Source organism: Eriocheir sinensis, unplaced genomic scaffold (genome assembly GCF_024679095.1).
Source record: "Eriocheir sinensis breed Jianghai 21 unplaced genomic scaffold, ASM2467909v1 Scaffold1049, whole genome shotgun sequence".
In the NCBI taxonomy this organism is placed as follows: Eukaryota; Metazoa; Arthropoda; class Malacostraca; order Decapoda; family Varunidae; genus Eriocheir; species Eriocheir sinensis.
The window spans coordinates 105,160-121,731 of NW_026110351.1; the positions used below are offsets into that span (position 1 = coordinate 105,160).

Sequence of the window (16,572 nt, forward strand, 5' to 3'; positions counted from 1 at the left end):
TACTGGAGAGGCTGAACTGTTTCTCTGAGTGGTTCCGTATGAAGAGAGCCATTGCAGTGTGCCTTAGACTTCAAAGGATGTACAAGAAGAATGCAGATGGGACACATAAAGGAAGGAGCCAAGAATACATTCCACTGACAGTACAAGAACTGAAAGAAGCTGAAACTGAGATAATAAGGCAGGCTCAGGCTCATGCCTTCCATGAGGAAATAAAGATGCTGAAGGGTGCAGGAAACCATGAGTCTTCCCCACAGACAAATAGAAGAGAAACAACAGTAAAGAAAACAAGCAAGTTGTACAAACTTGATCCCTTCATAGATGAAGATGGAATAGTAAGAGTTGGGGGAAGAATAAGGATGTCTACTCACCAAGTAGCAAGACATCCAGCAATCCTGCCTAAGGATTCCCATGTTACTGATCTACTGATTTGCTACTACCACAAAAGGGTACATCATCAGGGTAGGGGCATAACACTAAATGAAATTAGAGCATCTGGGTACTGGATTTTGGGGGGCTCATCTCTGGTGGCTAGACATGTCTCAAAATGTGTAGTCTGCAGAAGAGTTAGAAGTGACACACAAGGTCAAAAGATGGCAGACTTGCCACAAGATAGGCTAGAGCCTTCCCCTCCCTTTACTTATGCTGCAGTTGACTTTTTTGGTCCTTTCTACATCAAAGAGGGACGTAAAGAGCTAAAGAGATATGGGGCTCTTTTCACATGCATGGTATCACGTGCAGTCCATCTAGAGACAGCAAACAGTCTGGACACTACTTCCTTTCTCAGTGCCTACCGCCGCTTTATAGGAAGAAGAGGGCCAGTAAGGCAGTTAAGATCAGATCAAGGAACAAACTTTGTGGGTGCAAAAAACGAGTTAGCCAACTCGTTGAGAGAAATGGATGAGGAGAAGCTCAGAACCGAACTACTGAAGGACAGTTGTGATTGGGTTCATTTCAGGATGAATGTACCACATGCTAGCCATATGGGTGGGGTGTGGGAGAGACAAATAAGAACAGTGAGAAGCATATTGTCAGTGCTACTTGATCAACATGGACCTCAGTTAGATGATGAGACACTTAGAACATTCATGATAGAAGCAGAGACAGTTGTAAATGGTAGACCTCTAACTGTGGATAACCTTACCTCTCCTACTAGCTTAGAACCACTGACACCCAACACTCTGTTAACTATGAAGTCAAAGATTGTGATGCCTCCTCCAGGTAAATATGAAAGAATTGACTTGTGCTCAAGGAAACGTTGGCGTAGGGTACAGTTCCTTGCAAATGAGTTCTGGTCAAGGTGGAAAAGGGAAGTTTTACAGTCTCTTCAGCTTAGAAATAAATGGCAGAAACCTCAAAGAAACCTCAAGGTGGATGATATTGTTATTGTTAAGGATTCCAACCTAGCTAGAAACCAATGGAAGCTAGGCAGAATAACTGAGTGTCTTCCAAGTGATGATGGTCTTGTGAGAAAGGTGAAAGTGATGATGTCAGACTCATGTCTTGACAATTCAGGGAAAAGAATAAAGGCAATGAACATTGTTGAAAGGCCTGTTCATAGTCTTGTTCTCTTAGAATGAATGTACTACAGGAAGACCAGGGCGACCCCACCGAGGAGCCTAAATGATCTGTTTGTACTTAGGAAGTGCAAAGATGATGTTAGCAGTATTTCATGTATCTGTAATACTCATGTTATGATCAATGTATTAAGTAGTTGTAGTAGTAGTAGTAGAAATAGCAGTAGTAGTAGTAGTAGTAATAGTAGTAGTAGTGGTAATAGCAGTAGTAGTAGTAGTAGTAGTAGTATAGTAGTAATAGCGGTAGTAGTAGTAGTAGTAGTAAAATAGAGAGAGAGAGAGAGAGAGAGAGAGAGAGAGAGAGAAATATAGATATAGATAGATAGATAGATATAAATATAGATATATATAGATAGATAGATAGATAGATAGATATATAGATAGATATATAGATATATATATATATATATAGATATAAATATAGATATATAGATAGATAGATAGATAGATAGATAGATAGATAGATAGATATAAATATAGATATATAGATATATAGATAGATAGATAGATAGATAGATAGAGAGATAGATAGATAGATATATAGAAATATAAATATTTGGTATCATTGCAATTAAAGGTTACATTTTTTTCTACCCACACATGACCCATCCCTACCTTTCCTCCGTTCCTCCTCCACCTCCTTCTACCCACACATGACCCATCCCTACCTTTCCTCCGTTCCTCCTCCACCTCCTTCTACCCACACATGACCCATCCCTACCTTTCCTCCGTTCCTCCTCCACCTCCTTCTACCCACACATGACCCATCCCTACCTTTCCTCCGTTCCTCCTCCACCTCCTTCTACCCACACATGCCCCATCCCTACCTTTCCTCCGTTCCTCCTCCACCTCCTTCTACCCACACATGACCCATCCCTACCTTTCCTCCGTTCCTCCTCCACCTCCTTCTACCCACACATGCCCCCATCTATTCTCTCCCCATCCACAGTATCCGCATCTTCCTATCGTCATTAGTTTCTGAGTTATTCGCATTTATATCAAGGTATCTCTCTCTTGTCAGGACTTTTTTTCTGACCCACGAAAATTTTTACCTCCAATTTAACTCCACTTTTTTCTACCTTTCCTCCGTTCCTCCTCCACCTCCTTCTACCCACACATGCCCCCATCTATTCTCTCCCCATCCACAGTATCCGCATCTTCCTGTCGTTATCCGTTTTGAGTTGTTACCGTTTTTATGAAGGTATCTGTCTCTCAGCTCCGTCATCTTTTTGAGACCACTTAACATTATGAGCCCAGTCTTCTCCACTTTGCCTTCATCGTTCCTATCTCTCCTTCCATCCACGTGTGGCCCCATCTTCCCTCTCCTGCCTGGACCTGCCACTGACGGGTAGGAAGGACTTCTCCCTCTTCCACTCCTCCTCCTGCTCTTCCTGGCCTGCCTCCTCCTCCTCCTGCGAGTCCCATCCCTGCTCCTATCTCCTGCTCCTGTTCCCACCTGCCATTCCAGGATTCCCGGCGTTCCCAGCGAGATATTCCTAAAAAGGTGAAGCCATTCCGACCGCCAGGCTTAAAACGGCGGGCTGGGTGAAGGGCGACGGGCCTAACAATATTTACCTCCACATTGACAATTATTACTTATTTATTAACTTCAAAGGCATGAGAGGGACTTAAATAGCATCAAAACTGTTCATTAGGCTTTAAAAACTATAAAAACTATCAACCAACATAACCAGTCTGTGCATATATTTTAACTGATTGCTTCTGTATTAACTTCAAAGGAGAAAAGATTACTTCAGTAGCCCCAAAAATAATTAAATAGGCGTAAAACACAATATAGACATATACTGAAGGCCTAAAAACGAGTCTAGTCAGTGATCAGCGGGATACGAGCCTAACTATTTCAAGGCAGACATACCTATATATTTCTGACCACAAAATTTTCACGCCCAGTTTACCTCCAGAGTCATTGTGGGGCCTCCTTGACCTTGTTTGGGCGATGATGCAGTAATCCTGTCGTCGTAGGGTGGGTGAGGTGACGCGCCCCCAGGAGTATGCCCCCACTGATAGACTGATTATGTCTCATCATCCTTATATTTCCGAGGCTGGCGTGACCCTAACCTCGGCTATTTATGCTGCTAGGGGGCTATTAGGAGCAGCTAGGGGCGTGAGGGAGGCATGGAGAGATGGAGGAAAGACTGAGGAAGAAGGGAGAGAAAGGAGGAGGAGGAGGAAGGAGAGAGAGGAGAGAAGAGAGGGAGGTGGAGGAGGAAGACTGTCTGGCTGAGAGGCATAGCAAATCTTCCCTCCATATTTAAACCCATTTTTGGAGGGAAGGAGGAAACGGAGAGAAAAAACGGAGGCATGGAGAGAAAGAGAATTTATTTAGCTATGTGTGGAGGGAAGGAGGAGGAGGAGGAGAGGGAGAGAAAGGAGGGAGAGAGGAGAGAAGAGAGGGAGGTGGAGGAGGAAGACTGTCTGGCTGAGAGGCATAGCAAATCTTCCCTCCATATATAAACTAATTTCTGGAGGGAAGGAGGAAACGGAGAGAAAAAACGGAGACATGGAGAGAAAGAGAATTTATTTAGCTATGTGTGGAGGGAAGGAGGAGGAGGAGGAGAGGGAGAGAAAGGAGGGAGAGAGGAGAGAAGAGAGGGAGGTGGAGGAGGAAGACTGTCTGGCTGAGAGGCATAGCAAATCTTCCCTCCATATATAAACTAATTTCTGGAGGGAAGGAGGAAACGGAGAGAAAAAACGGAGGCATGGAGAGAAAGAGAATTTATTTAGCTATGTGTGGAGGGAAGGAGGAGGAGGAGGAGAGGGAGAGAGGAGAGAAGAGAGGGAGGTGGAGGAGGAAGACTGTCTGGCTGAGAGGCATAGCAAATCTTCCCTCCATATATAAACTAATTTCTGGAGGGAAGGAGGAAACGGAGAGAAAAAACGGAGACATGGAGAGAAAGAGAATTTATTTAGCTATGTATGGATGGAAGGAGGAGGAGGAGGAGAGGGAGGTAAAGGAGGGAGAGAGGAGAGAAGAGAGGAAGGTGGAGGAGGAAGACTGACTGAAAGGCATGGAATTTTTTTCCTCCATATTTAAAGTTTAAAGAACATAAGAACATAAGAACATAAGAACGCAGGAGTCTGCAAGAGGCCGGTAGGCCTGTACGAGGCAGCTCCTTTGACCCTAAGCTCCCGTGTATCTAACCCCACCTAATATCGCTGTCCATGAATTTATCTAGTCTATTTTTGAATGTGACAATTGTATTGGCACTCACCACATGACTGCTAAGCCTATTCCACTCATCCACCACCCTGTTAGTAAACCAATTTTTGCCTATGTCCCTGTTGAATCTGAATTTATCCAGTTTAAACCCGTTACTTCGTGTCCTACCCGGTTCTCTTACCAACAAAACCTTATGAATGTCTCCCTTATTAAAGCCCTTCATCCATTTATAAACCTCGATCATGTCTCCACGCACCCTTCGCCTTTCTAGAGAATGCAAGTTTAACTGTTTGAGTCTTTCCTCGTATGGCAAGTTTCTCAACCCCTGAATCATCTTAGTCATCCTCCTCTGCACCGATTCTAACATTTTGATATCCATTCTATAGTAGGGTGACCAGAACTGAACCGCATAGTCAAGATGAGGTCTAACTAATGCTAAATATAGTTTGAGGAAGACTTCGGGGCTTCTGTTGCTTACGCTCCTTGAAATAAATCCCAGTACCCTATTAGCTCGATTTCTAGCTTGAATGCATTGTGCCCTTGGACGGAGATCAGAGCTCACTAAGACCCCTAAATCCTCTCGCACCCAGACCTACTTATGAGAGTGTCATTTAAGCAATAGTTATGTGAGGGGTTGTTCCTACCTACACTCAGAATACTGCACTTCCTACATTGAACTCCATCTGCCATTTATCCGCCCAGTCATATAATCTGTTGAGTTCACCTTGGAGAATACTAGCGTCCTGATCCGACTCAATTACTCTACCGATCTTGGTATCATCTGCAAATTTACTAACATCACTACTAATTCCTGTGTCTAAGTCATTGATATAAATAATAAACAAAAGTGGACCTAATACCGAACCTTGTGGGACCCCACTGTAACACATCCCCAGTCAGATCTTTTACCATTGATTTGCACTCTTTGCTTCCTATTGCTAAGCCACGCCTTGACCCAGTTCAAAACTTTACCTCTACTCCGTGAGCCTGTAATTTAAGCAACAGTCGTTGGTGAGGAACTTTGTCAAACGCTTTACTAAAATCAAGATAGATTACATCATAATTTTCATCTCTGTCAACGGCCTCAAATACTTTATTGTAGAACGACAAGAGATTGGTGAGGCATGACCTACCTTTTGTGAACCCATGTTGCGAGTCGTGAATTAAGCTATGTTTCTAAATGCTCCTGAATGTTCCTGGCTATTATGGACTCCAGCATCTTCCCTATAACCGATGTTAAGCTAATTGGGCGATAGTTTGAAGCAACTGACCTGTCCCCCTTTTTAAAAATCGGCGTCACATTAGCTACTTTCCATAGGCTCGGCACATAGCCAGTATTAACCGACATCTTAAAGATGTCGGTTAGTGGGTCACTGATTATATCACCTAGCTCCTTTAATACCCTCGGAAATATCCCGTCAGGACCTGGCGACTTGTTCTTCTTAAGCTTATCTATCTCATCCTGAGAGAGAGAGAGAGAGAGAGAGAGAGAGAGAGAGAGAGAGAGAGAGAGAGAGAGAGAGAGAGAGAGAGAGAGAGAGAGAGAGAGAGAGAGTACTTACATCTTACCTATTTCCGTCATGTATAAGTTAATTAGTTTGTCTGGCTGTTTATTTTTTTTTCTCGTTGTTTTCTTCCTCCTCCTCCTCCTCCTCCTCCTCGCTTTCCTTCTTCTCCTTCTTCTTCCTCCTCCTCCTCATGCATGAATCAACCTATCACAGTTCTTTCTTATATCCGCAATCTATATAAGTTTGTGTTTTCTCTCTCTCTCTCTCTCTCTCTCTCTCTCTCTCTCTCTCTCTCTCTCTTATCTTGTATTATTTATTCCACTCTTGTAAGGCTTTTTTTCATCTCTGGTGATCTCCACCACTCCACAACCATTTCTCTCCCTAAAAACATGTAGCCAACCCCTCTCAGTAATTGACCTGTAGGTTGCATTTTCTCCATTTACTGCTTAATATACCTCTAACAATGACATGCATGACTGTGTAACAGGGTTGCTTGACGTCGAGTCAAATATAGACTATTATTTGCGCATGGCTAAGTTTTTCTCCTTCCTGCCCCAATACTGTTTTCTCGTAGTAATTAAGAATATGGAAAAGGAAAAGGAAAAATCAATTCTAAAAGTCCAGTTTCAATTCCTTTTATTGCATAAATGATATTTTTTTCCATCCGTGAAGGTCACACACTTAACAGCACGAAGCAGCAAACAGGTCCAGCGCGGACACTGTTTCCTTTGTGTGTAGAGAAACACTGGTTTAATGAAGCCTTGGATGACGGACAATTAATGTTCTCGTTCAAAATTAAGTGTTAGAAGAAAAGGGAAATTCACAGCAAAAGAACACTAAGTAATTTGAGTAAAAGAGGGTAAACTTTAATTTTCTGCCCTTTCCCAGTGTCTAATGTAGTTATACACGATTTTTCTTAATGCACGGTCTAATTTGAAACCTGACCTCCGTGTATAAGGAGGGATTACTGTACTGTACAAAACATCATGCTCAATAGTACAAGAAACTGACCAACACATTATACTGAACTTGAGGTTACAGGAAATAAAAAACAACAACAATACATTAAGAAAACAACCACAATCTCCTCTATAATGTTGTGGTGGTGGTGGTGGTGGTGGTGCAGGCCAGTACCCTCAACACCACAAAGTCCACCACAATTTCCTCTATAATGTTGTGGTGGTGGTGGTGGTGGTGGTGGTGCAGGCCAGTACCCTCAACACCACAAAGTCCACCACAATCTCCTCTATAATGTTGTGGTGGTGGTGGTGGTGGTGGTGGTGCAGGCCAGTACCCTCAACACCACAAAGTCCACCACAATCTCCTCTATAATGTTGTGGTGGTGGTGGTGGTGGTGGTGCAGGCCAGTATACCCTTACAGCACCACGCCACAGTCCACCACAGTCACCTCCTTAATGTCGCTGTGTTGGGCTGCCTCGGCCACCACGTGCAGTCCCTCCACCACCTCACCGAAGAAACAACAACGCCACACACCCTGACGGTCCCTGGTGGTGATGACAAACACACCCTGCCTCCCCCACCCCAACACATCCCCTGCCCGCCATGGCCTCCTCTCCCCACCCTCCTCAAGGCCAGGCAGCAGCACACATTCCCCCTTACCATCATTACTCTCGTAGTCCCCGCCATACACACACTCTCCCGGCTCCCCCTTCCACACCACCGCGTACAGCCTGGTGCCGCGGTAGGAGGGGCCGCGCTGCCCCGTGCACAGCATCAGGAACTGGCGGCCCCGCTGGGTGTCGGGGCTCAGACGGATGTGGACCCGGCGCGGCGCACGGCCCGGCCAGGACAGGTCCAGGAACACCGTGCAGGGGGGGGAGGGCGGCACGACCTGGCTGACCTGTACACAGACACAACAGGTGGTAACACACACACACACACACACACACACGCGACGATGCTGCAGCCGACGCAGCCGTAAAATAGCTCGCAGAGGGTTTAGGGTCGGGGAGCATATTTAAACTACTCCAACGGAACTTTACGACCTACTAACGGGGAGGCTGCGCCCCCCTCGACCCCCCCTTCTAACCAGGGGGGCCTAGCCATCCCCTGGACCCCCCCCCCACATGTATACGTGACTTATTTCAGCAAGGAGGTATTTCTCGCAACACCGGCTGCACCGTCGCCAGAGGAGGCTTCCGTAAACATTCTCCACTATTTTCAGGAGTAAAAAAAAAGTCCTTGAATTGATTTTCAAAGCGTTTCCATGACTGTTGAAGGTTTTAGAAAAGATTATATATGAAGAGATACTGATGGTTCATAAGGTAGATACTGGCACGGACCTAAAACGAGATCTTAATCTTTATATATATATATATATATATATATATATATATATATATATATATATATATATATATATATATATATATATATATATATATATATATATATATATGTATGTATATATATATATATATATATATATATATATATATACACACACACACACACACACACACACAGACATAACACAGGAGAGGGATGGATTGCGTGTATCTGGACCTGACGAAGGCTTTTGACAAAGTTCCACTTACAAGACTACTATGGAAGCTGGAAAATAAAGGAGGATTGAAAGGGAAAATGCAAAACTGTCTGGAAAGTTACTTAAGGGGCAGAGAGATGAGAACAGTGGTAAAGGACATGAAATCGGAATGGAGAATTGTAGATAGTGGAGTGCCTCAAGGATCGGTATTGGCACCAATACTTTTCCTAGTACATATTAATGATATGCCGGAGAAAGTAAGCAGTTACATGAGCCTGTTTGCAGACGATGCGAACTTGATGAGACATATAAGAAACAGTAAAGACTGTGAAATTCTGCAAGAGGACCTAAATAAGATTTAGGACTGGAGTTTGAAATGGGAGATGGAGTTCAATGTGAAGAAATGTCATGTAATGGAAAGAGTGAAGGGAGACCAAAATGGACATATAGAATGGGAGATGGAGAAATATTGAAAGTTCAAGAAGAGAGAGATTTGGGAGTGACAATACAAGATAATCAACAGTCTGAGAGTCATGTTAATAGGATATTCGGTGAGACGTATAGAATGGTAAGAAATATAGGATTAGCATTCCACTACATGGATAAGGATAGGATGAAAAAGATAATAACCACTATGATTACACCAAAACTGGAATATGCGGAAACTGTGTGCTCTCCCCATAAGAAGAAACACGTCCAAAAAACTAGAAAGAATACAAAGGCTGGCAACGAAAATGGTTCCAGAGCTGGAGGGATGAACAACATGTTTGGAGGAGTGTCATATGAAGAAAGCTTAAAGGAAATGGACCTGCCAACACTGGAACAAAGAAGAGAAAGGGGAGACCTAATACAAATTATGGGACAAAATGGAAGAAGTAGACAATGAGGAGTTACTACTACGAGAAGGAAGAAACACCAGCAACACACGAGGACACAGTAAAAAATTGAGGAAAGGAAGATGCTTGAGAGACATAAAGAAATATAGCTTCCCGCAAAGAAACATAGAGCTTTCGAACAGACTAAGTGAGGATGTAGTATCGGCGAAGAGTGCAAAACTTTGAGGAAAAACTGGAAAGATACAGATATGGAGACCGTACCACACGATCGTAAGCCCAGGCCCATGAAAACTACAACTAGGTAAATACACACACACACACACACACACACACACACACACACACACACACACACACACACACACACACACACACACACACACACACACACACAAATGTAAATAAAGGAAGTAAAAAGAGACAGAAGGAAAACCAACAAAACTGAGGAAAAGCAACAGGGTTGGAAAGGCAAATTTCTGTTAGCATAAACTGCCAACCTCCAGGAGCTTCTAGAACACCCGAGGGAAAGGCAGGAAAAGGCTGTGGCTGAGGTCACTAAAGCTCTGAACACAAGGCAGGCCCTGGTGAGGGACGCAGCAGACAAGAAGCAGCGTGGGACAGCTACTGGCCAGATGCCGGCAAGAACGGAGAGGCAAAGAGGAGGGCTGGGACTGGCCGAGGCCGAGGCACCGCAGCCTTGGAGGGCGGCCCCCAAGCTGCGGGGAGAAGAGGTGCTTGGGTTGTAGCGGGGGATGTGGCGCCACTCAAAGCTAGGATGCAGACACAGATCATTGAAACTCAGCGGCCGCCTTCCCCCTCAGGCAGGGTCAAGTCTCCAGCCAGTGATCCCTACACTATGGACCGGAAACTTGCCCCAGCCTTGTCATTAACACGCGAATTTTGGAAAATCAACCGCTTTGGTGCGAATCGCCATAACTCCCTTATTTCTGGGGCTACAGAAATGTTTTGGGTATCAATCGACGGCAAAATGAAAGGGCTATAGTTTTTATTACGCGACCGGGCTCCAAAACCGACTCAAAAGGGTATAAAAACGAGTAAATTAGCAAAAAACGGCTCTGAAAAAAACTATTTTTGAGTTCCCAACCTTGAAACCCACTCATTTTTTGAGAATTTCAAAAAACTTGTTTACCAAATATTTTAGCCCTACCAATGTGCTTTCCAATATGATGCATAACATTTTCCTACCCCCAGTAGTTTCGTCGCTAGAGCTCGAAACGTGACCAGAAGTCGCGACGAACATTCGCCGAATCTGTCTCATTTCACGCGCCGAGACGAAAAACCTTCCTGACGCCACAAAAATTAATGTATCTGCATAAAAATTCATATATGAACACTTCAATATGTTGACTATCTTGTACTGAAATCATTTTAAGATATCTATATAAAAAGTTACTATTTTTATATAATCATTTCACTATATAAATCAACCTATATTAAGCGCCTTATTGTACATGTTATTTAATTTATTTTATTTAGTATTCAACCCTATTTCTTCCCATTTATGAATAATACATTTGATTTCTTTTGATACCAAATATATATGTATGTATACATACATATATACATACATACATATATACATACATATATATATATATATATATATATATATATATATCTATATATATATATTCAATCGGCGATAAACTACTGAAACTGGGAAGGCGTGCTTGGTGCCAAATCTCTATTAATACAGATTAATAATCAGAAAAACATTGGAAAACAGGAAATAAATAAAAAAGTTATATGCAAAAATCTAAGACGTGTCCAAATCACGGCACAAGGGCCGAAAAACGGTCTATTTTGTGACGGTTCGACGACAAACTTGGAGGCGAGGTATCACAAAATCCTTCGAGCTGGTCACACTACATTGCCAAGAGGGGCGACATGCCAAAGTGCAGCCTTCTAGAGGCAATAGCAAGGCCACACTAGACAAAAACGGCAAAGTGTCTGGAGTTCGTCAAAATCGCTCACAAAAGGGTTTGCGTTTCGGGCTCTAGCGACGAAACTACTGGGAGTAGGAAAATGTTATGCATCATATTGGAAAGCACATTGGCAGGGCTAAAGTATTTGTCAAATAGGGTTTTTGAAATTCTAAAAAAATGAGTGGGTTTCAAGGTTGGGAACTCATAAATGGTTTTTTTTTTTCAGAGACATTTTCTGCGACTTTATTCATTTTTTTACCATTTTGATTCAGTTTTGGAGCCCGGTCGCGTATTAAAAACTATAGCCCTTTCATTTTGCCGTCGATTGATACCAAAATCATTTCTGTAGCCCCAGAAATAAGGAAGCTATGGCGATTTGCACCAAAGCGGTTGATTTTCCAAAATTCGCGGCTTAATGACAAGGACGCCGCAAAATCAAAAGAGTCCGCCGTCCATTACTTGAGATGTCACTGCTCCAGCTCACCTGCGGGGTTGCCGCCCACACTGTCAGGGGATGGTCCGTCAGGGCATGGAGGCACGGCCGGCCGGCTTCGAGGCTTATTCGTGCGTGTCGTCGCTGACCTTCCACCTGGTGCACAGCAAACACCCGGCCAGCCTGCAGCAGGCTCCTGGTGCGCTGTGTCAGACTGCGGAAGTCCTCCTACAGGTCCCCGGTGGAGGAGGGAATTAAGAGCAAAGAGAGAGACATGTGGCTGCGCTGGCAGGAAACAAGCTGTGTAAAGAAAGCTGCTGACTCCTTAAGAGAGCTTTGCTTATGAAGCTGAACTCAAACTCACTGAGGCATCAACAGAAACACCAATTATGCCATGACAGGTGACCACTGGCACTAACAGAAACACCAATTATGCCATGACAAGGTGACCACTGGTAACTCACTGAGGCACCAACAGAAACACCAATTATGCCATGACAAGGTGACCACTGGTAACTCACTGAGGCACCAACAGAAACACCAATTATGCCATGACAAGGTGACCACTGGTAACTCACTGAGGCACTAACAGAAACACCAATTATGCCATGACAAGGTGACCACTGGTAACTCACTGAGGCACTAACAGAAACACCAATTATGCCATGACAAGGTGACCACTGGTAACTCACTGAGGCACTAACAGAAACACCAATTATGCCATGACAAGGTGACCACTGGTAACTCACTGAGGCACCAACAGAAACACCAATTATGCCATGACAAGGTGACCACTGGTAACTCACTGAGGCACTAACAGAAACACCAATTATGCCATGACAAGGTGACCACTGGTAACTCACTGAGGCACCAACAGAAACACCAATTATGCCATGACAAGGTGACCACTGGTAACTCACTGAGGCACTAACAGAAACACCAATTATGCCATGACAAGGTGACCACTGGTAACTCACTGAGGCACTAACAGAAACACCAATTATGCCATGACAAGGTGACCACTGGTAACTCACTGAGGCACTAACAGAAACACCAATTATGCCATGACAAGGTACTGTGACCACTGGTGCTGTGTTGAGGTAAGGCAAACACAGCAATCACACAGTGACAAGGTAAGGTGACTGCAGTGCTGTGTTGAGGTAAGGTAAGCACTGCAGTGACGTGTGCCAGGGACTCGCTGTAACAAGAGTGACACTCGGGGGGGGGGGGGGGTACTGACCTTCAAGCTTGGCTCTAAGATGAACTGCACTTTTTCCATGATGGTGAGGTCTGCGTCTGAATGGGAACTGGGCTCTTCTGGGTCTGACTGGGGCCTGGGTTCTTTTGGGACTGACTGGGGCCTGGGTTCTTCTGGGACTGACTGGGGCCTGGGTTCTTCTGTAGAAACTGTTTCCCAAGCCGCCTGGACAGCCTTGGCGGCCTCCAGGGCTGCACTAGATGCCTCTCCCACCTGAAACAACAACACTGGGTTAGGGAAGAGGCTCACACCCTCGCTCCTGTGTAACGCTTTCTATGCCCCATGTCTGTACCCCTGTGTATGCCCCCTATGTGTTCCCCTGTATATGCCCCCTGTGTGTACGCCTGTATATGTCCCCTGTGTGTATGCCACCAGTGTCTACCCCTGTATATGCTTGTAATGTGTATATTATCATGTACATATGAATGCATGTGTCGAAACACAAGCTCAGTGTCGCCACAGGATGTTAGTGGACACGTAGGCGCTTATGGTCGTGAGAACAGAAGCTGGGTTGACGCTAAATCAGCAAGGATCAGCACCGGAACGTTGTAAGTTCCGGCCAGTCATCACCGGAAGACACACCCTTCCGGCGAACCAGCAACGCAACTAAAACGAGCGAGCAGCGCCAAGAGGGAGGAGAAGAAGACGGGTGAGGGCGCGGGGCACAAGGTCCGCTCCGGGTGTGCTCCCAGCGTGTACCCTTGTGCATGCCCCCTGTGTGTACTCTTGTGCATACCCCTTGTGTGCACCACTGTGTATGCCCCCTGTGTGTTGCCTGGTGTGTTTACTCGCGTGGCTGAGGGCCCAGGGCACAGGTGCAGCACACTCACCTTCCTGGCGGTGGTGAGGATGCCGGCGTCAGGGAAACACTGCTGGCACTCCTCCAACACCTGCTCCGCCTCACTGGTGATGTGGATCACCTCACCCACCATCTTGAATGCCTCTTGCTCTGTTGCACGAGTGCGCAACTTCTCCCGCACAGCCTGCAGCTCCTGCTCCTTCTTCTTCGCCTCCTTCCTCTTCGGTGCCACACGGAACTTTTCCTGCTGCAGGAGCTCCCTGGAACTCCTGCTCTGGTCCATCAGTCCCTGGAGGCTGTCCTCCAGCTGCTGCTGCCGCTCGACCCAGCCTGTCAGGGTGGCCTCATACTGGTCCAGCTGGGACTGAGCCTCCTGGCAGGCGGTGATGGCGGCCACAACTGTGGCCTCCTGTTCCTGCAGAAAGGAACGCATTTTCTTGGAGAGACCCGCTGCTCCCTTCTTGCCAGCTGATCCTGCTGCCCCTTTCCCCTTCCCGGCACTGGGTGGCGGCGAGGCCTCCGCCGCCTTGCCGTCTCTCAGCCTTCTTATGAAGGCCTCAATTGTATAGCTGACAGGGAACTGCCCGCCCTCGGGCACGGCATGGGTGACGCGGCACTCCGGACAGGTAACACGGCCCTGCTCCTTCAGCTTATCTGTGCACAGTGTACAGACTGTGTGGCCACAGGGCAGAGTGCGTGGCCGCTGTACTAAGTCATCAAAGCCTGTCAGGCACACTGGACACTCCTCGGGGTTGTCACCCTGAAACAGAGAGGCAGAGTGAGGGAGGCACTACAGCAGGAACACACTGGTGTGTGTGTGTGTGTGTGTGTGTGTGTGTGTGTGTGTGTGTGTGTGTGTGTGTGTGTGTGTGTGTGTGTGTCAAGCAGGCAGGGATAATACTGTAATTAAACAGGCAATACAATCTTCATAAAGTGTGGATAAAACAGTCTTGAACCTTAGTTAGCACAGCACTGTGCATGAATCATCTCTACTGATCGTGTCCAGTGACTCCAGTTTCCAGAGCCAGTCCTGTCCTGATCGCATCAGCTCAGACTCACCGCGGGATCAGTGTGCCTCTCACCAGCCACATGAGCCTCAATAGGCGCCACTTCAAAAATCCTGCCCCTGTGCCACCAGCGGGACATTCAACAACTGTCCCCTAAAACTGAACTTGAAAAATAAATAAAAATAAGTAAAAATAAAATAAAAAAGGACAATTTTGTTTAATTCTCTAATTTAATGAAAATTCCTGAGTATTCCCGAAAATTCCCGTGTAAAGTTTCCAGTTCAAAATTCGTGTGACTTTTACAATGGTACTTCCTTATAGCACAACAGAGTGGAAAGTACTGGCGTTAAGCTGACGGGAATCATCAGTTTATCGTCTGAAATATTTCATGTACTTTCTTTGACAGAAAAATAGACTTGTGTCTATAAGGAAGGTGCCAATGATCAGTGGTGGGCTTCGTTAATCATAATCTTAACATCGTTATATTGTTAATGTAAATGTTAACGTTGATACCGTTAATCCAGCAAGAATGTATTGAATGTTAACATTAACGTCTATGAAAAAAGTACATCATTACAGTAGTCCTTGGTTTATCCGGCATGAACGGGTGTGGCAGATAAACCGTTGTTTTGAGACTTGCTCCTACGTAGAGATACCTCAGGACTGGAAGTTAGCTAATGTTACACCCATTTTTAAGAAAGGTAGGAAAGAGGATGTTAGTAATTATAGGCCAGTCAGTTTGACTAGTATACAGTGTGTGTGTGTGTGTGTGTGTAAGATTCTGGAGAAAATTATTGAGGGTAGTATTTGGGAGCATTTAGATCAGTATAGACTAATTAGGGACTCTCAGCATGGGTTTAGATGAGGTAGGTCGTGTCTCACAAACTTACTACAGTTCTTAGAACACATTACAAAGCAGTTAGATGAGGGAAACAGTATAGCCGTAGGTAATTTATCTAGATTTTAGTCAAGCTTTTGATAAGGTACCACACAGGAGGCTAGTGCATAAACTGAGGTTGCATGGGATAGGGGTACAGTACTAGTGGAGTGGATGGCTCAGGGGTAGAAAACAGAGAGTAGTATTAAATGGGGCCAAGTCTGACTGGAGGGAAGTGGTTAGTGGGGTACCTCAGCTAGGGCCACTTTTGTTCCTAGTATATATTAATGATTTAGATATAGGGATTAGTAGTAAAACACCAAAGTTTGCAGATGATACCAAGATAGCTAGTACAGTACAGGGGCTCAGGACAATTATAGGATGCAAAGGGACTTGGATAGGATGGGCAGATAGGTGGCAGATGGAGTCTAACTCCCGGAAGTGTCAGGTTATGCATATAGGTAAAGATATAATAGGAATTTTAGCTATGAGATGGAAGGAGTTTGGTTAGAGGCAGTTGAGAATGAAAAGGATTTAGGTGTAGTGACAGATAAGACTATGAAATTCTCAAAGCAGTGTTTACAAGCTAGAAATAGGGCAAACAGGATCCTGGGGTTTATAAATAGAAATGTTATAGTTATGAAAGC

At 45.0% G+C, this 16,572-nt stretch overlaps 1 protein-coding gene across 1 annotated transcript; it reads right to left on the bottom strand.

Annotated features, from left to right (window-relative positions):
- Window positions 1-7,360: 7,360 nt before the first annotated feature.
- On the bottom strand, window positions 7,361-15,132 carry LOC126989093 (uncharacterized). Its single transcript, XM_050847669.1, has 5 exons — window positions 15,124-15,132; window positions 14,073-14,831; window positions 13,225-13,455; window positions 12,036-12,212; window positions 7,361-8,124 (listed from the first exon to the last, which is right to left on the bottom strand). The coding sequence occupies exons 1-5, from the start codon at window positions 15,130-15,132 to the stop codon at window positions 7,639-7,641; spliced, it is 1,662 nt and encodes a 553-aa protein (XP_050703626.1). The 3' UTR covers window positions 7,361-7,638.
- Window positions 15,133-16,572: the final 1,440 nt, after the last annotated feature.

Excerpts from the sequence above, each read along its gene's own strand:
- LOC126989093 (XM_050847669.1), bottom strand. Across the intron at positions 13,456-14,072 it reads TCCTCACCACCGCCAGGAAG|GTGGGAGAGGCATCTAGTGC; the intron begins GTGAGTGTGCTG and ends TTGTTGTTTCAG. Across the intron at positions 8,125-12,035 it reads TGTGGGCGGCAACCCCGCAG|GTCAGCCAGGTCGTGCCGCC; the intron begins GTGAGCTGGAGC and ends GTCTGTGTACAG.